General features: G+C 37.5%; 3 protein-coding genes across 15 annotated transcripts in view; all 3 read left to right on the top strand.

The window, feature by feature from the left end:
• Window positions 1-26,735, top strand: part of LOC112044815 (protein prickle) — a 408,579-nt gene that overhangs the window by 155,555 nt on the left and 226,289 nt on the right. The window contains exon 1 of one of the 13 annotated variants that reach the window (XM_024080788.2): window positions 5,489-5,638. The exons of the other annotated variants lie outside the window; for them this stretch is intronic. Within the exon in view, the coding sequence (XP_023936556.1) occupies window positions 5,502-5,638 (137 nt within the window). The 5' untranslated portion in view covers window positions 5,489-5,501. Of the gene's footprint in view, window positions 1-5,488; window positions 5,639-26,735 lie in introns of those variants that run through there. 13 annotated transcript variants of the gene reach the window in all.
• Window positions 11,852-14,473, top strand: LOC112044819 (general odorant-binding protein 2-like). Its single transcript, XM_024080792.2, has 3 exons — window positions 11,852-12,419; window positions 12,995-13,175; window positions 14,250-14,473. Exons 1-3 carry the CDS (start codon window positions 12,288-12,290, stop codon window positions 14,426-14,428), a joined length of 492 nt encoding a protein of 163 aa, XP_023936560.2. The 5' UTR covers window positions 11,852-12,287; the 3' UTR covers window positions 14,429-14,473.
• LOC112044821 (pheromone-binding protein-like) lies at window positions 21,985-24,913 on the top strand. Its single transcript, XM_024080796.2, has 3 exons — window positions 21,985-22,160; window positions 22,668-22,848; window positions 24,292-24,913. Exons 1-3 carry the CDS (start codon window positions 22,032-22,034, stop codon window positions 24,471-24,473), a joined length of 492 nt encoding a protein of 163 aa, XP_023936564.2. The 5' UTR covers window positions 21,985-22,031; the 3' UTR covers window positions 24,474-24,913.

The following is a 26,735-nucleotide window of genomic DNA, read 5'->3' as shown; positions in this document are numbered from 1 at the left end:
GTCACGAGTGCAGTACTCTGGAGAATAAGGAAAGCTTTAACTTTATGGGTTCAGAGCACACTGAAAGGACCTTAATGGCATTGTTTACATTTTTTTTATTAGAACGATGATCTTGCGGCTTCCCAGTAGAAATCATCACGTAACGTAAAATCTACTAAGTACCAGGGTAGCAGAAGTTACATAGCGGTTAGATCCCGTATCGTCGTTATTAACCCATATTCGGCTCACTGCTCAGCTCGAATTTTCTCTCAGAATGAGAGGGGTTAGGCTAATAGTCCACCACGCTGGCCCAATGCGGATCGGAAGACTTCACACACGCAGAGAATTAAGAACATTCTCTGGTATGCAGGTTTTCTCAACTATACATAATATTGCTGTGTATTTAAACAAACAAAACAACTGTTATATGTATATATTTGTGTGAATTGTGAAAATACTATACCTACCTGAGATTTTAAAATACCACGTCATTTATAATCGTGTAAAGTAAAGGTAGTAAATTAAAATTAATTGAGGGCCTTAAACACGCGTTGCCTGAAAATATTAAGAATATTTAATCTGTGTAAATACTAATAGCGATTAAAAAAAAAATTGACATTAACAAGAAAATACCCTCGTATGTGCCAATTTCACCTCGATCTCTCTACGCGGTGCTATGATAAAAGAATATACAGAAAGACAGACTAATTAAGACACGCGAAAGAGCGTCAGCCAAATTAGTGAGAACGGCTGATAAGAAAGCGACAAGTATCTTATGCGAACCATTTGAGGCCACTTTTGTCTTCTTATTAACTTAAAACCTATTTAACGTGAAAGTTTGGTTTACATATTATTATTTCTTAGATACCTTACTACTACTTACTATCTTACTTAATACGTCTGTAAGATTAAATGATGAATATCACCATAAACAATGTAGGTGCTAGAGGTCGGTTGAGTAGTAAATTGAAAATGTCTTTCACTACTTTGTTCTCCAATAGATAGGTAGTAAAGGGACCCTTTATTACACTAGTGATTTATCGGCTACGGAATGCATTACTTTACTTCCTTACTCCGGATTATCTAGCAGTATACCTACAATGAATTAGGGGTGGAGACTGGAGAGTAATTAGGGAAAGTAAAATAGGTTTCAGAGTTATTATTTTAAAATTTAAAAATAAAATGCTGTTTCACAAATACGTTAACACGAATATTTCGCTTGATTGGATAGAAAAGGTCAAAGCAATTTTTATTTATTAACACTTTAGTTTGATGTAGATTATTACTTAGACTCAGTATTAGGCGCGTTTTTGTTACAGTATTGTTTATAGATAACGACGGTACTAATCGCCATTAAATTAATGTTAAATAATTATTTAGTCTTTAATAAAATCAACCAACTGTATATAAAGCGAAAAATAACATCGTGCCTTCATATATGTGCAATCTGCTAATTGACATAAAACAAACTACTAAACGAGTGTTTCTCTTATAATTATTCATAATTCAATTAGTTTTCTAACTGATAATTGCATTGTGATAGTATCAGGAACAAATCTTGTAGTTTCAGGAAGGCAAATGTTTAAGTCTACTTGGTTAAGGCGTCCTTAAGTGGTGTCGGTAAACTGCTGCAAACAGACCTGAGGGTGAATGCGCGTCTGCCCATTAATGACACTGCTTTAGCTTTAACTAATTAACATAACCAAAAAGAGTTCTTCCAAACAGCATAAAGCTTCAGCTAGTATGAGTGGTGATTTTCAGTACTTTGTGCTAGTTTCAACGTTTATAAGCCAACCTCTTAACTATATTAAAAATGATCTCAAGCTAATTCACACGCTAGCGAAAAAATCTTTCAATTTATGGAAAAATTTAAAAAAAAATTACTGTTTCGTAAGTATAAAGTTATTAAACTTTAGGCTAAAGTGAATTATCTAAAAGGGACCGACGATCGCATAGCGAAAATACAGGATGTTTTAAAATAATCGATTCGCATAGCGAAAATACAGGATGTTTTAAAATAATCGATTTTCGAAAGTTTGTTATAATCGTACTCCTTGAAATCCAAATGAATAATAGGTATACATTCGGTACATTCTAAGGGATTTCGGTTTAAGACTAAGGAAACTTTACGGTGTATAGGTAAAATCTCGGACATAATCGATGTTTGCCAACACATTAAACTTTGACTAAAACTACATGATTGTAGCTAGATTATAATAACTAAATTACTATAACATTAGCGTTACAATAAAAAGCAACACAAAATATAGAAAACTATAAATGAAGATAAAATTTGCATTACGTTCCATAAGTTACGTTATATTAGTGATGTTTAATTTTAGGATGTGTTTACAATTCAAAGAACTGTTACACATTAGCGGGAGTGCATCTAATAGCGAATACATCAGTTACTTATAAACGTTAAGAAGGGTGACAAAAGGGCAGCATACCCGCCCCTCTTTATTTACATTACGTGGAATTGCTTTTCTATTTTAATTATAATTTATCTTCTAATATTAATAAGGTTAAAAGAAAAATTTAAATTTAAAAAGATTTAAATATGTTTTAACTGATTTAAAATAAGGAGGAGTTGCACAATTTGCATATTTTCCCATGTTTCGTTTCCATTCATTTGTTTTATTTGAACTAATAATCAGTACCTTGAATCGGTATAAAATATGTCATTCAATAAAACTTAGTTTTTGTTTTCTATATTTAGAATAGTTTCACCTTCCAGTTTCATCAACATTTGATGAGAAAATATAGGATCTAAAGTAAAGGATCTTCTCAGGATTCTGGACACATAAACATGAAGAAGTTCAGCTGAGGTCAATGATGTATTAGATATAATTAACATCGTATGTGCTAATTACTGATCGGTTCGAAGACGGTGCCAGAAAAACAATAAATACCTTTTTGGAATAGGACGTCAACAACTAAATTCAAAACACATAATATGGTACGCCAGTACTATTCACAAATATGTAGGGTGCATAGTATAATTCCTTTTATAGTACCCAAGACTTTCCACTAAAAAAAATTGTTGAAATTTCTGACCAAACTACCCATGGAAACAAATCAGCACAGATAGCACAAACAACAGAACTATAATAACAAAACCTCAAATACCATAAACCCACCATTTATTGAACCCAGCATGTGGTAACAATACCACCACCCCATGCCAGGCATGCCAGTCCCCATATCTCACCATCGTATCATAAGGGGCTCGAGATTTATTACCTTTCTTACCCCCTGAACTAGCCCTATTATGAATGAATTGCAACAATACCATCTATTTCTTTCTCTCGGTATGCTGTGCGAATGGGACAGGTGTCAATCGATTCTACAATACTGATAATATTAAAGGGGAACCATTGTAGTCGAAGAGATGGATGGAAAACATTATTATGTATTCAAACATCAAACTCACCTAGCACACTCGACGCAATGAATCATTATCATCATCATCATATCAGCCGATGAATGGCCACTGCAGGACATACGTCTTTTGTAGAGACTTCCAAAAATCACGATCCTGAGCCGCTTGCATCCAGCGTCTCCCTGCGACTCGCTTAATGTCGTCAGTCCACCTGGTGGGAGGTCGACCAACACTGCGCTTTCTAGTGCGGGGTCGCCATTGCCTATAACAGCATCTTGGGTCTATCGGCTCAGCAAAATCTGATTTTTAAATATTTTAACTTACACTCACACATAGGTACACTTGCTATTACACTGCCTTACACTTTTTAAATATCTTAATTTGAGGCACAAGATAAACAATGTAAGGTTAAAAATTATAAAGTCTATTATTTTACTGACAACCATTCCCTACGTGTACAACATGCAATGGTTTACGATCCAGAAACCTTTTTCGTCAGTAATTTTCTCCCGACCCAAATCTTTTACAGTTGTTGTTCTATGCAGCTGCGATTCTATTGCATGGGTTGAGTTGACAGCCTCTCAATGTAAAATTTAAGTTTGATTATTTTGATTTAATATAGCTTAGATGTATCTTCAAAGATTTGTATCTATCTCTTGGACTATAATTATATTTTCTGAAGTGCATTTTCTTAATACCACTATCACTATATCCAATTACTGAAAACATACTCTATCGCAAACAACATTAGGTTGGTATTTCATTGATTTTATTTTAAGGATATTCCAAATATCTAAAGAAGATTAAGTGACTTACCATTGTGTTATCTAATGAAAGGCTATTAAGGGTTATTTTCCTTTGTTTTGGCTAGAAATTCGTCAGCTGTAGACAGCTTGTCTAGTTAAGGAGCCATTAATCATTGTTCTCGAATTTAATAAGAGTTGAGACGGTGAAACATTTTGACGAACGAGTTTTGTGAACAGTTGTGACCCTATCGATCCCTTTAATGCGATGCTTTATTGGTTCTGACAGTTTAATTTGTTCGTTTATTTTTGTTTGAACTATTTAACAACTTTTTATGTCTACTTGGGAAAAGCCGATAAGGGTCCTTTATCGTCTTGGATTTTTTACGTGAACGCGTCTTTTAAATTGTATCCATAGTGAGTATCAATCTAGAAAACGAATGTATAAAAATCTGGCGTTGCAGTTTGCCGTAGCAGCTACATCTATTATTTCAATACAAAATTTTTCAAAATTAAACATATAAAATAGCTTAAGAATCAAAGAATTTTAGTCTTTTTTACGTGGGGAAATCTTCTGGGCCATACCATCTCACCACGGGGAGGCAAGAAGGTTATGTCGGACTTTAATCGACTAAGCCTTTTTAGGCACCCGTATCTACATAAGACTCTCCTTTAATGTTGTTGAAACTGCATCGGGAACACTTGAAGCGTCAACAACTAAAGGGAAGAACTTTAACCTACTTTTAGTTGTGGTGTTTTCACTATTACCGGATGTCTTTTTTTTCTACAAGTTAGCCCTTGACTACAATCCCACCTGATGATAAATGTTGATGCAATCTAAGATGGAAGCGGGCTAACTTGTTAAGAGTAGGACGAAATCCACACTCCTTTCGGTTTCTACACGACATCGTACCGGAACGCTAAATCGCTTGGCGGTACGACTTTGTCGGTAGGTTTACCGGATGTCTACATGTTAAAATGCGAAAAATTAAAAGAAAAAATTGCGAAATGATTATTTATAGTGTTCATAACCTAAAATACCTAACTTAGGATCTTTACGTCTTGAGAATTAAATTACGATGTTTTTGTTTAAAATTAGTATCTAAAATTAATACATAACTACGAGTAGAAGAAGTGCAGTGAATAATGCATAAGACACAATTTAAACTTGAAAGAATAGAAGTGAGAATAGTTTCAAAAGTGTAACGACTTGAAGTGTAGTGCAGTGAAGTGACGTCATGGCGGAGCACTGGTCGTGGCTTACGGGCAGCGAGACGGCGGAGTACACGTACAGTCCGCCCACGCGGCCCAGCCGCCCGCCGCACCGCCCGCTCGTCAAGCTGGCCACCAGCGCACATCTGCACACTATCGCCAGGTGAGTGGTGTGAAGTGACGTCATGGCGGAGCACTGGTCGTGGCTCACGGGCAGCGAGACGGCGGAGTACACGTACAGTCCGCCCACGCGGCCCAGCCGCCCGCCGCACCGCCCGCTCGTCAAGCTGGCCACCAGCGCACATCTGCACACTATCGCCAGGTGAGTGGTGTGAAGTGACGTCATGGCGGAACACTAGATCACGGGTGGTAAGGCAAGCTGACCGGCAGCGACCAACGACATATTTCGAGAAGTGTAATAGACAAATATCAACTTATAACGACGCAAACGGAAATACATCTATCTCTTTCATTGTGTTGGGATGAAAGAAATAGAACTTGACAACTCCGCCACCATTGGTTGACATTTTACATATTTCTTTTTCTTTAGAATTGTAGTCCTCCAGGTGAGTGAAGTAAAGTTACGTCATGGCTGAACACTGGTCGTGGCTCACGGGAAATTACGCGATCTTCATATCATATGGTTTCTTTAGTTAACGTGGTCGTTGCGGCCACTAGTTGTGGTCGTGGACTAGTGCGCGGGGTCCCTTAGATAGTGATACACAGAATATGGCCACCTACCCAGATCCACTTAACAAACATTTATACAGGGCGTCCCATAAATAGTACAACACACTCTACAGGATGATTGCTGTAATGAAGGCCTATGAAAATAACGAAATATACATACATATGTTAGCGGAAATTTTAGTTAGTTTTAAAATACCTACTACATAATAATATTTTAATGATTAAGAATTTACTAATTTTATCAAGGTACGTACAATAATACTCAGTTTCAATTCAGCGCATAAATATAAACGTATTTTAATGTAAGATTTCACGTATTTGCTACTCATAAGATGGTCTATGAAATATTTTGGTTTCAATTTTTCAATCTTTATGTCTAATAAATTTAATTCTTTTATTCAACTTAAATATTTTTTATGCTATGATACCTATAGGTTATTAAAGTTTATAGTACTTACATAAGCATTTTTTACTAACTAACTAAAATTGTATGCTGCTTAGTATAGATACGACTCATTAGACATGCAAAACATGCATTTTCTTTACGTATTTCGAGCTGTTTTCGTGAAAAATCGTGAAATGCCCAGCGGGACATATTTCACGTGCACTCTTTTCCAAACTACATTAGCTTTTCTTCAACGTATTCTGGACCTTAATCCTGTGTACTGCGGTTCATTATTGCTTAACTTGAGATATTTTTAAAAGCGTTAATACTTTTTCACCTATTCTTGTTTGAAGCTGAAGTGTTTTGAAACCACGATATTATTTACTGCGTAAACATCTCTTATTACCAACGTATAAAGTTTGTTTTCGTTTGTCGGGAAAGCAAACAGCTAATGATGTAAAGACCAATTTATATTTGCGCTCGGCGTTGAAGCAATTTTAAGGGTTTCACAGGATTTCCACATGTATATTTAATGTGGCAATGCTGTAAAGTTTGCTGACAGCTTGATCGATGGTTGCAGTTGCTTTGGTAAAGTAATTCAATCTTAATGGAAGAAAACTTGGTTTACCTACTACCTACATTTAACAAGATTTATTGTTCAATACAATGGAAATAAATCACACTATCACACTAATATTATAAAGGCGAAAGTTTGTGTATATAATTGTTCCTCCTTTAGGCAAAGATTTGGCTAAAATTTGGAATGGAAATAGATTTTACTCTGGATTAACACATAGGCTACTGTTTATCCTGGAAAAATCCTGAATTGCACGCGGATGATTTTGCGGACGTCCGCTAGTAATTTAACTAAACCTCAAAAGTGGATAAAGAGTGGACCTCAAACCCAAAGTCCAAGGTTCAATCTTCGCCTGCACAAGCTACAATTGCTTCAATACAGAGGAATTTTGTTGAAATTTTGATGAAACACTTACCACACCACCATCATTATTTAATGGTCAAATATAGGGTCTAATTGACGACGAAGTTGGAAAAACATAGAATGGAAAATTTTGGCTTTTTCACTGGACAAATGGGGCTGTTGGAAAAACACGGAAAGAAAAATTCGCAGCTTTTTCAGAGGTCGGCTACCAAGAATATTGGTTAACGTTATATTCTGTTACAAAACAATAAATTGTTAGTTCAGCTCACGTAGGCCATCTCGCGGGCCATTACCCGTTCCTCCCCTGCCTCCCCTGCCACAGGCAAAGCCGCGGTGTGATACATAGCAAATAAGGGTAGCTAATAGTCATGTGGACACGTGAATAAGTTTTGCTTTCTGTAGCGCTGTTTTTATAACTCGAAAGTGCGAGTTTCGAATTAAACTCTATCTCTCTCTGTCTAACACGATACTATAGACTGAGAAAGATAAACGTGATTTCGAAGCTCGCACTTAGTTATTCAAAACATAGTTACAGAATAGCACTGCTGTTCGGGAGTCTGTGGTAGCCAGACTTATGTCATTTAATAAATGCTGGAAGTTTGTCAGGCTTACCTACTAGGGATGATGACATTTTTTTTAATTGTATAAAAATTAAAAACGCCCCAACTGAATAGCACGGAAGAATGCTGTCGTCGATGCGTGAAATCGTTGGATTTTCATGGACGTTCAAACAAAATTACAAATATCTTTGTTGATATACGAGTAGTTCACATAATGAAAATGTTACATTGAATATAAGGAAGCTTAAAATGTATGATTTTTTTTATCTAATTACAAAAAAAGGTTTTTGATTGGTTTTAAAACTTTGTTATCTTATTTATTTCACCAAATACCTTAGATGATCCTTAAATAAAGGGCATTTTTTTATTATATTTATGATAATATTATAAATCATGGCTAATTGTACCATCTCCCCCTCTCTCCTCTAGCAGTCAGCCTTCTGTGTTGTCCAATATGTTGTCAGTATACGGCTGTATAACGTCTAAGTACTTTTTGTCTTCGTCCTTGTCTTGTGTATATATTATTTAATCTCTGTAGTATTAACAATAATAATTTGTTATTTGATACCTTCAATCTAACATCAAATAATGCCATAACAACCTCCCTCCCAACATGATACACCTATATGTTATAAAAAATATGGAAAAGTGTTCCTATTCAAGTGTATCATCAATCATCCACGTACGTGCAGTGCGCGCGCCGACAATTCGTCACCATAATGAGTCAGGCTGTGACAGCACTGGCTCCCCAGACAAATGGATGGAGACCAAGAAACGTTATTAGATTAAAACTAGTCATTTTATAAAATTCATAATTCTTTATTTATTATCCATCGATAATAAAACGAACCCAGGTAATATCTGTTGAGAACCATTACCACAACATTTGGTGTGGTAATGGTAATTGTTCTCATAAAATAATACGAAAATAATCCTCCTCCGTGAGTCGAATTCTCCATGTGAGTGAGTCGTGACTCCCACCTCTGATATGTTTCCTTACGATGTTCTTTTTATATAATTATTTACATGTTAGCTCTTTTACAATCTTACCTGATGGTAAGTGCTGATGCAATCTAAGACGGAAGCGGGATTGTTAGGAGGAGAGGATGAAAATCCACACGCCTTTTCGATTTCTACAAGACATCGGACTAAATCGTTTAGCGGTACATCTTTACTGGAGGGGTTCACCAGTCCTGCCGGGCTAGCATGGGCAAGGGATAAAATTTTTATCCACCCATTATATCCACTGACTAAGGATATAAATCCACCCGTCATAGCATGGCCACAAGGGAAAGACAAATTAATCCCCGATTGACATTACGCGTGGAGATCTTTTCCTCGACTATGGCATATGGAGTGGATAAAATGATTTACTTTGGGACTTTTGACATTTAAACGCGATAAATTTATCCCTGTGAAGTTGATGTGGGGATAAAACTTTACTTAAAAAAACAATTATGTCTCGCATGTTTTGGTCTTTAACAATTGCTTCGCAATATGGGGTAGGGTAGGGGTAGGGTAGGGGTAGGTTAGGGGTAGGGGTAGGGTAGGGGTAGGGTAGGTGTAGGATAGGGTAGGGTAGGGTAGGGGTAGGGTAGGGGTAGGGTAGGGTAGGGTAGGGGTAGGGGTAGGGTAGGGGTAGGGTAGGTGTAGGAGAGGGTAGGGGTAGGGTAGGGTAGGGGTAGGGTAGGGGTAGGGTAGGGTAGGGTAGGGTAGGGTAGGGTTAGGGTAGGGTTGGGGTAGGGTAGGGTTAGGGTAGGGGTGGGGTAGGGTAGGGTAGGGTAGGGGTAGGGCAGGGGTAGGGCAGGGGTAGGGTTGGGTAGGGGTAGGGTAGGGGTAGGGTAGGGGTAGGGTAGGGGTAGAGGTATAGAAGGGTAGAGTAGGGATAGAGAATAAGTGCACTTATGTAAAACGAAGCTTGACCGGGTCCGCTAGTATGATAGATACTATAGATACCTACTACAAACCACCGCAAAAAACAATCACCAAACAAAACAATGCCAACAGAAAACAGATAAATAATATGCACAAAATAATCAAATATTATCAAATTTACGTTTATTTCGGACTATTGATATACCTAATGCCAATTTATAAGATATCTACAAATGGGTGGACAAGTCTTTCCTCCGTTTATCCACCGGGGATAATATATCCACCGGCGTGAAACCCTCAATTGTTGCACTCGGGCATCTAACCCAGGATCTCTGTCTTATAAATCCACGCCATGGAGGCCGTCTGTCGTCTTGTTTTATCTCTGGGTATTCGGAAGGCATCGCAGACATTGGAATCGAGTGTGGTGCCTGGATAGAACAACGCATCGAGCTGCGCCCACGCGGCCTTTTTCCTTCCAACTAATTTTTCCAAATTATCTTCGACTTTCCTAACAATGTGTTCGAAGTACCTACTGTTGTTTTAGCCTTGAGCGTGGCAAATATATATTGGTACGAGCATAATTTGAACAGAAACGTCTGAATAAAATAATACGAAAATATATACTAATATTATAAAGCTGAACAGTTTGTTTGTTTGATTGAACGCGCTAATCTCAGGAACTACTGGTCCGATTTCAAAAATTCTTTCATTGTTAGATAGCCCATTTATAGAGGAAGGCTATAGGAAGGTTATATTATCTCCGCATTCCTACAGGAACGGGATCCACGCGGGTGAAACCGCGGCGTCAGCTAGTACTCGTACAAAGAAAGATGTTTTGTGGAAATATTGAAAACTCAATCTGTTCTTCGACACAAGGGAAGCCGACAATGAGTGATCGTGTGCTATCGCCGCCGCTCCCCGATTCCCCGCACGTAGTGTTGCCAGGGGGAAATAAATATTTTCCACCAAAATAGCGATCTATTTATATGTAAATTTTTACACTTTCCCGCGCGATACAGTCGCGTATGTTTGTCGCGTTCGGTTTTATTGTTTTGGAGGTAATAGGGAACACAGGTGCTGTGATATCAACTCCATGTAACTGAGCTTCTGAATACTTATTGCTTCGTTGCCTCATTGGTGCAATGGTTAACCTATTCGACTTCGCATGAAGATGTCCTGGGTTCTTCTGTATGTTTTGTATAACTCGCAAGTGTGAGTTTCGAACTTACTTACTATCTTTCTTACTAAGAACTCGGTAATGACCAGAGTTACAGATAGCTACAATAAGCTATACGCACAAATTGACATATTCCGGTATTCAAAAAAGACTTTTAAGCGACATCTAGCGGAAACTAAATAGTTAATTACTTAGCACACACTGTCTTCACACACACACACACACAGACACACACACACCACACTCTCACCACAGTCAACCTCACACACACACACAATTTCTTATACCAACGTTCACTCAAACATACGTTTTAATGTGATTTTATTTTCTCTCTCTTTTTCTTTATTATTTCCTTTTCTTGAATGTATTCTCAGATTGTGTTTTTTATAAATTGTTCTAACTATGGAAAATCTGTAATTGGCTGTATCATACAGGAAATATTGTATAATTGTATTCTTGGTAACGCTGTTGATTTTTCTTAAAAATAAATAAATAAATCTTTATAAGGGAACAAAAATATTATATTTGAAGGAGCACTAACATACAATAAACTACCATCCAACATGAAAGAAGCTAAATCTATGTTTATTTATAAAAATAAATTATAATGTTACTTATTGAGTAACATGTATTTACAGGTCGCATTCAGTAAGCTCTAATTTTTTTTTATCAAAACTAGTCGTGTATTTTACGTAACAAGCATGTAATTTTGTAACTACCCGCATTTATAACAATCATTTAATTTTTTTGTATTATCTAATTTAACAAGTGACGATTTTCTCAAGTTTTTTTGAGGTAAGAATCTGAGGCTTAAATTCGCTCATATATTTTTTATACAATTTATATAGCCTTTGTCACGCAGGCTATTATTACAAATCTTTTGACACCACATTCATTAAAATCGATTCTTTGGTTTAGGCGCTACGGTAGAACATACACAAATACATACAAACATAGACTGCCAAAATCATTAGCCTACCTTTTGGCTTCGCCGTAGGCGGGTAATAATAAACAGTGCATCACAAATTCTCCATGACGCACAATGACGTGACATGAGCAACCTTCAAATGACCTTACAGCAAATACCTATATATCAAGACTTACCGAAGCGGAATCAATTGCACCAAACTTACTATTACATGAAAAACGGTTGTCATCATATATAAACTACTAGAATAATACTCAATCTTTAAATTCCAATCCTTAATCCTTTCAGTTAGAGTTCAAAAACGTATGATCTTTTAATTGAGGTTAATGATATGTAATATGGGATTAAAAAAATAATTCTTTGATATATTAAAGTGGTTTTGTTGCGGATCTCATTGCGAGAAAGCGCGAGGTACCATGGCGTCGTGTTGGTACATTATGGTGGTGGTGGTGATGTCTATGGTGTCCAGACCAGTGGCCGGTACAGCTGAGGTGATGAGCCATGTCACCGCGCATTTCGGGAAATCTTTAGAAGAATGTCGAGAAGAGGTGAGAGAAACATAAATGAATATGATGCGTAACAGAGATGAATGGAGAAGATTGACATATTTTGCCGACCTCACTTAAGTATGAGGGAAAGGAGATGATGATGATGTAAAAGGAAATGATGATAAGTGTAATTTTTAGTCCTTTAGTAGTCCTTTGTAATTAGTAATTTATGTGTATACCCACGAGTAAGTATGGGTACAAAAGTAAACAAATCAACAGTATTTAAATGTTACTTCTCTATCCTTTAGCTATTTATTGTAATGAGGGTATGAACTTTTATTGGTTTATATTACAAGATCTGCACATTTTTGTCAAGTCTTCATAAAGGTATTGTTCTGGAGCTTAGTATATACCTTGGTGCAGGCCATCATTTATTTTATGGCGTGTACATTTTTCTTTACAAGTTAGCCCTTGACTACAACCGCACTTGATAGTAAGTGATGATGCAATCTAAGAAGAGGGCTAACTTGTTAGTAGTAGGATAAAAATCCACACGCCTTTCGGTTTTATGACACACACTAGCATGATATTTGTTTATATATACCACTTCTCATGTTTGATTCCTATGATGGTAGTCGGGTCTCTCGCCAGAGATTCTGGAAGAGTTCCAACATTTCTGGAGCGAGGACTTTGAGGTGGTGCACCGTGAGCTGGGCTGTGCCCTCATCTGCATGTCCAACAAGTTTTCCCTCATGGAGGACGACGCCAGGATGCACCATGTCAACATGCATGACTATATCAAGAGCTTTCCCAAAGGTTGGTCATGTTGAAAGTTATATTGAGCACATTGTTGGGAAAAGCACTGAGTTTTGAGATGACAGTTGGTACTCAAACTAGGCGGGGGGCACATAGTTCGAAGAGCTGATGGCCGTTGGGGTGCTGAAATGGCGACCCCGCACTAGAAAGCGCAGTGTTGGTCGACCCCCCATCAGGTTAACTGACGACATCAAGCGAGTCGCAGGTATTCGCTGGATACAGGTGGCTCAGTATCGTGATGTTTGGAAGTCCCTACAAAAGGCCTATGCCCTGCAGTGGACGTCCATCGGCTGATGTGATGATGATGATGATGACTAAAACTAGCCGACGCACTGCGGTTTCACTCGTAGTTTCCGTTCCTGTAAGAATACGGGAATAAATAAATACATTTTGACATTCACCAATAACGTGGCTTTCTAGTGGTAAAAGAATTTTCTAAATTGGTCCTTTAGATCTAGAGATTACCCCCTACAACCACACATACTACCTCTTTATAATATTAGCATAGTTATATAGTTTAATTTATTTTAATACTCAGAATTTCAACTGATTTACAAAATATAGAATATCGACACTATTTCTGTATCTGCAATATTTTCTGAAAGGATTTAATTTCCAATACCAAAACCAAATATGAAAATATCTACTTTATAGTTTTCACTTTGATTTATTTAGTCAGTCAATCATTTATTTGCTCAAAATATGTGGACAAGATAACAAAAATGTACCCATAGATAGCTAGGTAAAATGTTTTCCTTCAACCGGAAAATTCAATTTATTTAAGTTTATATCTTCACTATCAACCCATGTTCTTCCTCTCAGAATGAGAGGTGTTAGGCCAATGGTCCACCACGCTGCCCAATGCGGATTGGCAGACTTTTGACACGTAAAGAATCAAGAAAATTCTCAGGTATGCAGGTTTCCTCACGTTGTTTTTCCTTCACCGTTTGAAACACGTGATATTTAATTTCCTAAAATGCACATAACGTACGCCCTCCAGAATCGGAGACGGAGGTTATATCCACTGGGCTATCACGGCTCCAGAAATTATAAATGATTTCATATTGTTTTCAGGTGAGTTGTTATCAGCAAAGATGGTAGAACTAATACATAACTGTGAGCAAGAGTATGACGACATCAAGGACGACTGCAGCCGCGTGGTGAAGGTGGCGGCGTGCTTCAAACTGAGCGCCAAGGACGAAGGAATCGCACCTGAAGTGGCGATGATAGAAGCGGTCTTGGAAAAGTATTAAGTTCACAAGTAGCAAGTAGGGAATTCGATCCCGGACCTTATTTTAACTTTAGTTTTTTTTAAGTATAACCTGGGCTTCAGACCTTCAGTTTTTTTTTACTCGTTACAAGTTAGCCCTTGATTACAATCTCACCTGATGGACAGTGAGGATGCATGTTATTTAAACGGGTAACCACGATAAAAAGACGAGATTTTTAATGTCGATATTTTGACCCAGTTGCATGGATCGTGGTCACGACGGGATTAAAGTTGCGAGTTGAAAAACGCGAGGTTGTTGAAAAAAGAAAAAGAACGAGAAAGAGGGTAGATCGATTCTGCCCCTAAAAGCTGACTTCACTTCTCATCTTCTCGCAACTTCAGTCGCGTCGTGACCACGATCCATGCAACTGGGTCGAAATATCGACATTATATTATTATCTTGTCTTTTTATCGTGGTATGTACCCGTTTAAATAACATTCATAATGAACAACCACGCAATAATTTCAAAATCATTAGTGATGATGCAATCTAAGATGGAAGCGGGCTAACTTGTTAGGAGGAGGATGAAAATCCATACCCCTTTCGGTTTCTACACGACATCGTACTGGAACGCTAAATCGCTTGGCGGTACGTCTTTGTCGGTAGGGTGGTAACTAGCCACGGCCAAAGCCTCCCACCAGCCAGACCTGGACCAATTAAGAAAACCTCAATCAGCCCAGCTGGTAATCGAACCCAGGATCTCCGTCTTTTAAATTCACCGCGCACACCACTGCGCCACGGAAGCCGTCAAAAATTTAACTGCTTTTAGTTTTATCTAATCGAAATTTCAATCAAAATCATTAGAAAAACTGTACAGTTAAAACTGAAAAAAAATGCCGGTCTGTAGGTTGCATAACCTATTACTTAAATAACAATTATTCGTATCACTAAATTTTTGTAATTTAATCAAAGTTTTTGAAGAATCGAATGCACCTAACAAATGTAATACAACAATGATAATTTTCCATTCCTTTGTTATTGCTATTTATTAAGACTAGTTAGTAAATTAACAGAGGTCTGAATAACTATTGTAATCGATTTTGATTACAATGAATTGGTTTTCCACAAAAATAATCTCGTACAATTTAGCAAACATTTATTTTCAGCCTTTTACAAAACTAAGGAAAGTTTACAATTCATTATCTAGTGCACTTAATTTATTGTAAATTATGGACTAAAGGCCTGAATAATATTGTGCTAAGTAACCTATATGCAAAAATAGATTATAGATGATAGATAAATTAGTTTGTAAGAAACAGAGACTACGGCGAATCACTGCGTGAAAACGGAGACCGATTTTGTATACTAATAAAGAAGCAATTTAAAATTACAAAAATAATTTTATTACCTAAATAATTCCTAAACAGCTGTTTACTCTTCAATCTATAGAGCCTCCACAGTTCGACGGTAAAGAGGTCGGACTCATCACCGAGGGGTGGTGGTTCGATCCCGGCCGGTTAGGCTTTTGTCGTACACACTCCTAATACACTCTCTCCTGTCTAATATTAGATGTAGCTTTAAATTATGGTCTCTTTCGCAATGAACGACTAACTGAAGTAAAGATAATTATGTTGTAGCTAATTAATTCACTCGGTCGCTTTGTAAACTGGTAGACATTACAATTAACCGATCAAAGATAAAAAGCGAATAAAACTGTTAATATTAATAAGGCACGAATTAAGAACCGGCAATTAGCAAGTCACTAAAAATCAAAATGATTTCATAGAGGTTTTTGTATAAATCTATACTAATATTATAAAGAGGTAAAGTTTGTAAGTTTGTAAGTTTGTAAGTTTGTAAGTTTGTAACAATTCTTTAAAAATGGGGTAATCTTCGGAACTACTGGTCCGATTTTAAAAATTCTTTCACCAGTAGAATGCTACGTTATCGGGGAGTACTATAGGCTATATTTTATATTTCTGTCATATATAACTACTGAGTTATCGCGGGTTTTCTCTTACAGGTCGGACCGAAAAACTTACTTATTCGCATGCGCTGCCTCAACCATTGCGTATAACTGAAATTGATGTATGGAGGCTTTTTGAACCTTTAAGAGTTCTACAAAAAAGTCCGCGACACCATATATCTATCTTTTATATTTTAGCAGATATAGTACCTTTAGTACTTTAATAATTTATTTAAATTTTTAACTAAGGTTTACGTCATTATTTACACAACTAAACTTAAATCCTTATCAAAATAAATTATTTAATAATCACAAGGATATTATAGAGATAAGATTTGCCCTTTACAGTATGTTAATTAGTTATATAGTTTCGGAGATAATACAAAATTTCTAAAAGTCGCAGAAATGCCGCTATATGACGCCCCGCGGTTTCAATTACGTGGTTCCCGTTCCCGTGTGAATATGAGGACCAAACATAGCCTATGACACTCGCAAATAATGTAGCTTTCCGTTGGTAAAAGAATTTTCCAAATCGGTCCAGTAGATCCAGAGATTACCCCCGACAACCACACAAACTTTACCTCTTTATAGTATTAGCATAGAAGTCGCTTGGGAAATTATAGTCTTTTGGTCATTGCACCACGCTCAAAAGGCTGGATCAATTTTGCTGAGGGTAGGGATAGGATAGGGGTAGGGAAGGGGTAGGATAGAGGTAGGGTAGGGGTAATTTAGGGAAAGTGTAGGATAGGGTAGGGATAAGGTAGGGTAGGGGCAAGGTAGAGGTAGTGGAAGGATATGGAAGGTATAGGGTAGGGGAGGAGTAGGATAGGGGTAGGGTAGGGTAAGGTAGGGTAGGGGTAGGGTACGGGTAGGGTAGGGTTAGGGTAGGGGTGAGGTAGGGGTAGGGAAGGGTTAGGTTAGGTTAGGTTAGGGGTAGATTAGGGTTAGGGTAAGATAGGGTATGGATAGGGTACGGCTAGGGTTAGCGTAGGGGGGAGGTGGGGGCAGGGTAGGGTTAGCGTTAGCGGTAGGGTAGGAGTAAGGTAGGGGTAGGGTAGGATAGGGTATGGATAGGGTACGGGTAGGGTTAGGGTAGGGGGAGAGAAGTTTACATCAATTTTTACGCGGACGAAGTCGCGGGCGTCCGCTATAACTAATAAGAAGCGAGTTAGAATGTTAAAAGTTCATTAGTAGCATCAAAATCTTGTAGATTTCGATATAATTTTCACAAGGTTTTACCGTGACTATGTCGTCAATACATATACTTAATCTATACTAATATTATAAAGCTGAGTTTGTTTGTTTGTTTGTTTGATTGAACGCGTTAATCTCAGGAACTACTGGTCCAATTTGAAAATTTCTTTCAGTGTCAGATAGCCAATTTATCGAGGAAGGCTATAGGGTATATATTATCCCCGTATTCCTACGGGAACGGGAACCACGCGGGTGAAACCGCGCGGCGTCAGCTAGTTATAAATAAAACTGAAATGTCCGTCTGTGATTTCAAGATAACTGTGTTTTCTTTATTATTATATAGTAAGTTATTTTTTTTTTATTTGTCTTTCTGTTGGTCCGGGCTAATCTTTGGAACGGCTGAACCTGTTTTTATCGGGACTTTTACTGGAAGTTAGAGGAGGTTCTGGACTTATTATCCCAAAAATATATTCCCGCGGTATTGCTGAAAATCAGAATTTCACGTGGTCGAAGTCGCGGGTGTCCGCTAGTCAAATACCTAATATACATATCTAACAAATATACCTTATCTCCCTTTAAATACATATCCAACATTATAAACTTTTATGATATTTTGTCTTTGCCATTATACGCTATATAAATTTTTCTGTGGAATATATCGCAACAATTATCATATTTTTTTGCTAATGCTTTTCATGTACACGATGCCCGAGGCTTCTCATAATTTCTTCTTTTTTTATTGTACAAAAAGCGTTATGATTTTTATTTAGGTACAGAACTAGCCATCCTCATAAACGATTTTTCTTTGCGAGTTGCGAATTTATGCGAATTGCGAATTCACTATTTTGCTAATAATTATATTGCAATAAAACTTATTAGGTACTTTTTTCTGAAAGAAACTCTACCTACGCTGTTGCTCCTCAATATGTACATTTACGAATTTGGTTAAGTAGTCAACGCGTAGGTATTAACTCACTTTTGCATTAATCATAGTTGAAAATTTCCTATTCATTCTGCTACCACGATGTTTCGCAAAGCAACGTCAGCTTAAGTTCCATAATATCAACCAAATTAAAAAAAAACCTAGTTGGGCAATACTTCTTTATCAACCCATATTCGACTCACTGCTGAGCTCGAGTCTCTCTGTTTGAAAGGGGTTAGGCCAATAGTCCACCACGCTGGCCCAATGCGGATTGGCAGACTTGACACACGCAGAAAATTAAGAAAATTCACTGGTATGCAGGTTTCCTCGTGATGTTTTCCTCCACCGTTTGAGACACGTGATATTTAATTTCTTAAAATGCACACAACTGAAAAGTTGGAGGTGCATGCCCCGGGCCGGATTCGAGCCCGGAATCGGAGGCAGAGGTCGTATCCACTAGGCTATCACGGCTATTGAGCCGCCTTTCATAAAACACAACGACAGGGTACTTTTCACAAAGTCTATAAAACCATGGAGACAAAGCATCAAGTCCATTAATCCAAAGAAAATGATTGAGTACAGAATGCACTTAGCACAGCAGAGTGTATAATCAAGCCATCATTTTGCCATTTGATAATTCAATCGGCGGCAAGTAAGCCTTCAGCTGAGATGTTAAGTGAAGTGCTTAGTAACTTGATTGACTACTTAGAATGACGCCGTCACGAACTTTTTAACTTAAACATTGTACTAACAAATACTTGCATGTTTTTATATTCAGAACAAGGAGAACAATTTATTATAAGCTAGCAAATGCCACGCGGTTTCGTTACCAATAGGAATATAGGGATGAAATACATCGTGTACTACTCGCTTATAATGTAGCTTTCTGTTAGTAAAAGATTTTTAAATATGTTATATGCGTGAAAGCATGTAACAAAGAATTACATCAGTATTAGTTGTCTTTAAGATTTTAATTTCTAATTTATATTCATTATACTTTTTATGCTTATTATTTTGGCTTTACCTGGGATTAAAATTAAATTTAAATTAAGTTAAAGTAGTCAGTCAATGCGGATAAAGCCAAGAATTTGTCCTTACTGGCAAAATTACACAGAATATATTTATTTACAAATAACAATACTTAACACCTAAAAAACTATGTTTGGAAGTCCCTAAAAAAGGCTTATGTCCTGCAGTGGACGTCCATCGGATGACATGATGATGATGATGATGATGATGATGAAAAAAATATAAGAGATAAGAATTATTACAATAACGAAATAAGCATTGCAAAAAATGCAGCTAAGAGAAACAATGCAACTTAATGAATTAAAAGGCAGCTGCAAACAAATGCCACTAATTAACAAAACGAATCGTTTTCACGACTCGCATGAACTGGCCAATCTATTGTGAAATGTGAACCCATATATCACACAGTTGGACGAAAGCATTTTTGTATTTAAATAATCATAATTTTAAACCTTTCCGCATACAATTATAATTCTTATACTTGTAGTATGAGCTAACTAAAAACTATCCATTAATTTTAAAGATTAAAGGCCCACTATATTGCCAAGCATCCAACTTTAAAGGAGAGAGGATATGGAGTCTAATTAGTATGTTTTGTACCTACGAATTTGATTAAAATTTTCCGAACTAGGTATTTTTGGTTTATATTCATTTACAGTATAGTCCGGGATCCGTGGAACTAATTTACAAGTGATTATTATTACGTAAATTTTTAGTGAGTAGCTTCATCTTGATGACACGCTCAACTTTTTTATTAACAAAAATTTTTGATTCTGGTAGCTAACTGGGTTACCAGATAATAAACATTTCTGAGCGTCGGAACGAGACAATGTACAGACCATATTTTTTTTTTTTACTGTTGCTTATTTAATAGTAATAAAACTTAACAGCCATAATATCCTACAATTTTCTAGGTACAAAGTCTCGTTCCGACGGTCAGAATTTTTTATTACCTGGTAACCCAGTTAGCTACCAGAATCAAAAATTTTGATAAATAAAAAAGTTGAGCGTCTCATCAAGATGAAGCTACTCATGGGAAATTAAGTTGATAGTAATGACTTGTAAATTTGCTCCACGGATCCCGGGCTATTCATGTAACAATGAAATTAACACTCCCTCACCAAAGACTGACAATGAATGGACGAGTGCAGTCTAATCCAAAGTATAAGTAAAAAAAAATCAAGGGAATGACATGAGAAAAGCAACGATTAATTGGAGGAAGCGTCGAATGAAACTACAATTAAAATAAGTATAGACGCTATTAAACATGAGCATAATTGCATACGACACTGTATTTTAAATGACATGTGTTAATTAAACTGCACTTATGGACCATGTGCCGACATGAGCGAGACATGCCTCATTTTTAGGAAGTCTGAATATTTGTCAACCTATGCTTCTAACATAGGTCAGTCGTCATCATCATCATCATCATCATCATCATCATCATCATCATCATCATCATCATCATCATCATCATCATCACCATCATCATCATGTCAGCCGATGGACGTCCACTGTAGGACATAGGCATTTTGTAGGGACTTCCACACATCACGATCCTGAGCTGCATCCAGCGAATTCCTGCGACTCGCTTGATTTTGTCAGTGTTGGTGGAGGGTCGGCCAACATTTCGCTTTCTAGTGCGGGATCGCCATTCCAACACCTTGGGACCATATTGCCCATTGGCTCTCAGGACTATATGCCCCGTCCATTGCCACTTCAGTTTCACGATACGTTGAGCTATGTCCGTGACTTTGGTTCGTCTGCGGATCTCCTCATTTCTGATTCGATCCTAGTTTAGCTCGTTCCATCGCTCGCTGTGTGACTCTGAGCCTTCTTTTGATACCCATAGTTAGCGACCAAGTCTCGGAATACTTAGCGATCAAGTTTCTGAACCATAGGTCATCAATGGCAACACGCACAGTTCGTAAGTACAGTAGCCAATTATTGAGTTTTTATTTTTGTACCTTTGGAAGATATGAGCTTTCAAGGCTCTAAATCCTCAATTGTCCAAATATAAAATGCAATTTTCTGGTATTTACCCCCCGGGATATCACGAGAAATCATTCATCCAGTCGGCAGACCCTTAAATTCGTGATAACCATTTGTTAGAAACCCTTAAATTCCTTCCTAAAGAAATCTTCAACGGTCAAACCTACTACTACTATCTTCCAAAGCCACACAGTCCAAACTTGATAACTGGCTAACGTACCTTCTCATATACTTACTTAGGTGCATAAGCCGATGGATATTCTGGTGTTAGTGAGTCCCACAAACCTGTAGAATGCGCAGTTCTATCTGTACACTCTGTGGCCAGGATGCGTAAAAGCATTTTCCAGCGAAAAAACAAAGAACGTGCATAAGCCGAAAAACTTTCAACTTTCCTAAAATGGGGAATGTCTGACTATCGCAGGCCGCCGGTCCACTAGCTCTAAATGACGTGCTAATTAACTGCACTTAAATGATGCGCTAATCCTATAAAAGACTGCCAAGATAGATTTAATTGTCAAATTGATACTGAAAACTCTGAAATGTTTAAAGTTGTTCCTATTGTAGTGTTTTTGTTTATATCTATTAGCATTAATGAAATAACAACAAATGAAACGATGAAAAATATAACGTCGGGGTTTTTGAAGGTGTTAGATGATTGTAAGCATGAGGTTAGTAAATTAAAATAAATTACTTTCATATTATAGTTCCAGGTATATGAGAGAGTTTTGTTTTGCTTGTTTGAATTAGTTAACCTTATTTCTGATATTGTCTTTCCATCAGTGTTAAATTTAAATCAATTGTTGTGAATATTTTTGTAACAAGTATTACTAAAAAAACTACTAAACAAACAGCAAAATAACTGACTAAGTTTGTGTAAAAATACCGTTACTTTTTTCTTATTTCTCTATTAAGTACCTATGATTAATTATAAAATCTAAATCTATTACCTACATAAAATATTTTTTGGAAAAGTAAATTAAATGTAACACAGATGATATCACTGCGAAGTACAAACTACCAACATATTCAATTAAAAAATATTTTTTATGCGACTTTTGCATGTACCTAAATCTCAGCTTGCTAACTTTTTGTTTTGAAAAAAAAAATACCATAGCTGGTTGACTGAATGCCATCGGCTTTTGAATGAATTATGGTAACAATACATTATTTTGCAGCTTAATTTAAGCGAAAACGTACTAGCCGATATGTACCACTTCTGGAAGGCGGATCACGCTTTGCTCCACCGAGACACAGGATGCGCCATCGTATGCATGAGCAAAAAGCTGAACCTGCTCGATACTAGTGGAAAGCTTCACCATGGAAACGCGCAGGAGTTTGCTGTCAATCATGGCGCTGGTAATAAAAACTGTAGCTGTAAAAACTCTCTCTCTCCAGTCGGCCCCTCATGACTGAGGATCGTGACCACCTTGGACGCTGGTCATTTAGACGGCACTGTAAAAGGTGCGGGCTCCTGTTTCCTTGCGAAGATCCGACCATCGGGTTGCTTATCTACATTGTGGCCATTTGCCTACCTCATTTTCCATCACAATATTTTATTCCAAGTTGTCTTTATCATTTATTACCCAGTTATAGTTGAGAACGCTGCACTTGAAATTGTAGACGAATACCTAGGACCACCAGGTGGACTGACGACATCTAGCGAATCGTAGGGATTTGCTGGATGCAGGTGGCTCAGTATCGTGATGTTTGGAAGTCCCTACAAAAGGCCTATGTCCTGCAGTGGAAGTCCGGCTGATATGATGATGATGTCTATATCATGGCGTGTGATATGCGTGTGATATGATTGAGAGACGTGTTTTAATTTGAAACTGTGAAAGGATTGATACATTTATACGTTTGCCAATCCACGGTATACGTAACATTTGCCTCCACCACATCTCGAACGCATCAATTCTTGGTCTTTTTCTGACGTGAATAGTCCACGTCTCTACACCATAATGGAAGATCGGAAAAATAAGGACTTGGCCCAGGTGTGTTTTGGTTTTATTTATGATGCTTCGGTTCTTCCAGATGTTTGTTAACCTCGTCATCGCATCCCTAGCTATTTCTATTCTTCGCTTAATTGCGGACACACAGGTGCCATCATTTGAGATCAAAGAACCCATTTAATTATAATTATAATTCACCACAGTATCGATTCCCGGAATATTGCAATTAGTCTTAGAAAGTTTCTTGGAGCGATCTATTACCATGATTTTAGTTTTGCTACGATTTTCGATCGTTTTATTATCCGAGTAAAATAATTTCATCTGAACAAAAAGGCCTTCACAATCCTACGCCTACGTCTATCGACGAGGTCGATTCGAAAACTTTATTAATGTCTAGTGATTTTTCAACATTATAAGTACTTGTAATCGCGTGTTGTGATAGCAGTTTTGAATAAGGCCAATGGCAAAATGGCCGACTGGCGGGCGCGGTCAAACGGTGTGGTAGTTAATTTACTTTATGGTGTGCTATTTTAATTACCGGTGTTTTTTTACCCAGATTAGGAAATTATTTATTATTAATTATAATTTTAAATTATTATCGTGAGTGTTATTCATATTATATTATTATCAAACACATCTAAAACTCACGTGTTCACATTTAGTCGAGTTGCAAGAACCAGATCATGATTAAGGGCCCCGTATGGATTTGAAACTAATAAGGCATACTCCGACGTTGTGCCACGTTTTAGTCGTGTTTTATAGTAAAGTAATTTGTTTAATATTATTAGAGAGAAGATATTAGAGGACAAAGGGTGTTTTTTTTTTGAGATTTTTTTGATTTCTCCGCCAGCGAGCGACATGGCATCGAAGCTGGTAAGCGTGGTCCACGAATGCGAGCAGAAGCACGATGCTGAAGAGGATCCGTGCCTCAGAGCGCTGGAGATAGCCAAGTGCTTCCGTGAAGTCATGCATGAGATGAACTGGGCTCCGAGGATGGACATCATCATCTCTGAAGTGCTCACTGAGATATAGATAAACGAAGAAACTAAACGAATAATAAATAAAGAAGTAAAACGTATGAAGCATGCAAATAAGCAAACAAGTTAATATTAGGTTACTTACTAAAATATTTTTTTAAGTAGGTTATTTTTTGGAATAGTTAACGTCTATTGTTTATTTATATTTTATTTTTTGAACCCTTAATTGTTTAATTTTTAATTTATTAATAATTTTTATTATTAATTCTGTAATTTTATGTTTATTGTTGTACTTAGTTATTTCTGATACCCCGGGAAAACGAATTGGGATACTGTTGTGATTCCCTGTCTATTTCATATAAATAACTAAATTACAGTTTCTTATTGTATATTTACTTTGGTTACTTATTGCAGCTACATATGACGAGTATGTATTGTATGTTGCAACGGCCGAGCTTCCTGGAATTTTTTAGAATATTAAATTGAAAAAATCAAATTTGCGTACATACATAGTGTTTGTTTTCATTTGCAAACTTATTATTTATTTTATAGAAAAAGTTATAAATGGTCATATGCAAGGCATCCCAAACATTTTGTATGGATGCTAGTACAATAAACTTTTATCGTCACTTTACATCGAATGAGATTACTAGGACTTGGTCAACGTTGACTAAAAATACTAGTGGTCTACAACAACAACCCTAAAATCTGGAAACCCAGAACCTCAAGATCATAAAGCAGTATATCATATAGCATAGCGTTAACCACTGGACCAACAAGGTTAACCATGCAGGAGTTCCCTGATCCATGTCGTAAGTTACTGACGTCACTAATCCACTATAAATTCAACGCGACAATGCATGCCTTCGATCCTGCTTCGATCCTTGTGGATTTACGAGTTGAAGCTAACACGGAACCTCAATTAAGTAGCCTTGTATGACTCCAGGCGAGTTAGGACAGCGATTATCCTGTCTAGAACAAAGTTAATTACAGTTTTGTGCGAGAACAAAAGGTTCATTTGCATCGTGAATCCAGTGTGTGAAACCTGTGAATATTCTATAAATTTACAGCTATTCACGGCTACTGAACGCTGAAATTTGAAATGGAAATAGATTTTACACATAGATTTTTTTTTATTCTTTACAAGTTAACCCTCGACTACAATTTCACCTGATTGTAAGTGATGATGCAGTCTAAGATGGAAGCGGGCGAACTCGTTAGGAGGAGGATGAAAATCCACACCCCTTACGGTTTCTACACGGCATCGTACCAGAACGCTAAATCGCTTGGCGGTACGTCTTTGCCGCTAGGGTGGTAACTAGCCACGGCCGAAGCCTCCCACCAGCCAGACCTGGACAAATTAAGAAAATCTCAATCTGCCCAGCCGGGGATCGAACCCAGGACCTCCGTCTTGTAAATCCACCGAGAGCCGTCAACCATTCATTGCTTTCATCCTGGAAAAATCCATGGTTTCCGCGGGATTTGTGAAAAACTGAATTCCACGCGGACGATGTCGCGGGCGTCCGTTAGTAATAAAATAAATAAATGATTTTCTTATAACAATAATACAACTTGCAACAGCGATACGCCGATACCCATTGCGTTGTCTCAGACAGCAATCCCATCCCCGACAATAGATCGTTACAGTACCCGTGGCACCTCCGCACCTGTGCCCTGAGACGTTTGCCTTTATTGTTTACTTTACCCTCGTTCAACGTGACCCGACTGCCAAATCTGATACGACACTTTTCTAACTTATAGCCGTCTTATCGTCTTGTATGAAACTGCCAGATGTGTGTTTAACTTTCCTATTTTTATTGAGAAAGAATACAATAAGGAACTTAAGCTAACTTATCCTAACAACTATACAAATCATGCCCACGTGGAATGGTGACAGGAATACTGGATGCATTTCCGCGCTGGATACCCAGAGCCTTTGCGCAAAAAATGAGCCAGCACTTCTGTAACCAGGCAAGGCAACTAGCCACGGTGATATGATTCGGTAAATTTTTTTTACACTGCGACTCTATGGCCAAAGGGTCTCCACGACAAAATGTACGAATATGTAACTCTCTGGCATACTTGAGCTACTTAGCGGTTCCAGCGGCTCCCGGTCTTGATTCTGTCTCCCTGATATGACACTGTGCTAATGTGTCAACGCATGTAGCGTCCCACATTAGGGCCCACCCCATTTCCCTGGGAACCAGCGTCAATCTATTAGGTCTCTTGCCATCAACCCGACTTATTCCTGATTGCTCGATTAGCGCAGGAATATTTATGGTGGCAAAAGCCCTTTTAATTATATCTTTAACTGTAG

This window comes from Bicyclus anynana, chromosome 20 (genome assembly GCF_947172395.1).
Source record: "Bicyclus anynana chromosome 20, ilBicAnyn1.1, whole genome shotgun sequence".
In the NCBI taxonomy this organism is placed as follows: Eukaryota; Metazoa; Arthropoda; class Insecta; order Lepidoptera; family Nymphalidae; genus Bicyclus; species Bicyclus anynana.
The sequence above is the reverse complement of the archived record's forward strand: the minus strand, read 5'-3'. Positions and strand labels throughout refer to the sequence as shown.

Coding starts and splice junctions, on each gene's coding strand:
- LOC112044821 (XM_024080796.2), top strand. CDS start 22,032: ATGTTTAAAGTTGTTCCTATTGTAGTGTTTTTGTTTATATCTATTAGC. Junction 22,161..22,667: donor TAGATGATTGTAAGCATGAG/GTTAGTAAATTA, acceptor ATTATTTTGCAG/CTTAATTTAAGCGAAAACGT. Junction 22,849..24,291: donor TGCTGTCAATCATGGCGCTG/GTAATAAAAACT, acceptor TTTCTCCGCCAG/CGAGCGACATGGCATCGAAG.
- LOC112044819 (XM_024080792.2), top strand. CDS start 12,288: ATGGCGTCGTGTTGGTACATTATGGTGGTGGTGGTGATGTCTATGGTG. Junction 12,420..12,994: donor TAGAAGAATGTCGAGAAGAG/GTGAGAGAAACA, acceptor CTATGATGGTAG/TCGGGTCTCTCGCCAGAGAT. Junction 13,176..14,249: donor TATCAAGAGCTTTCCCAAAG/GTTGGTCATGTT, acceptor TATTGTTTTCAG/GTGAGTTGTTATCAGCAAAG.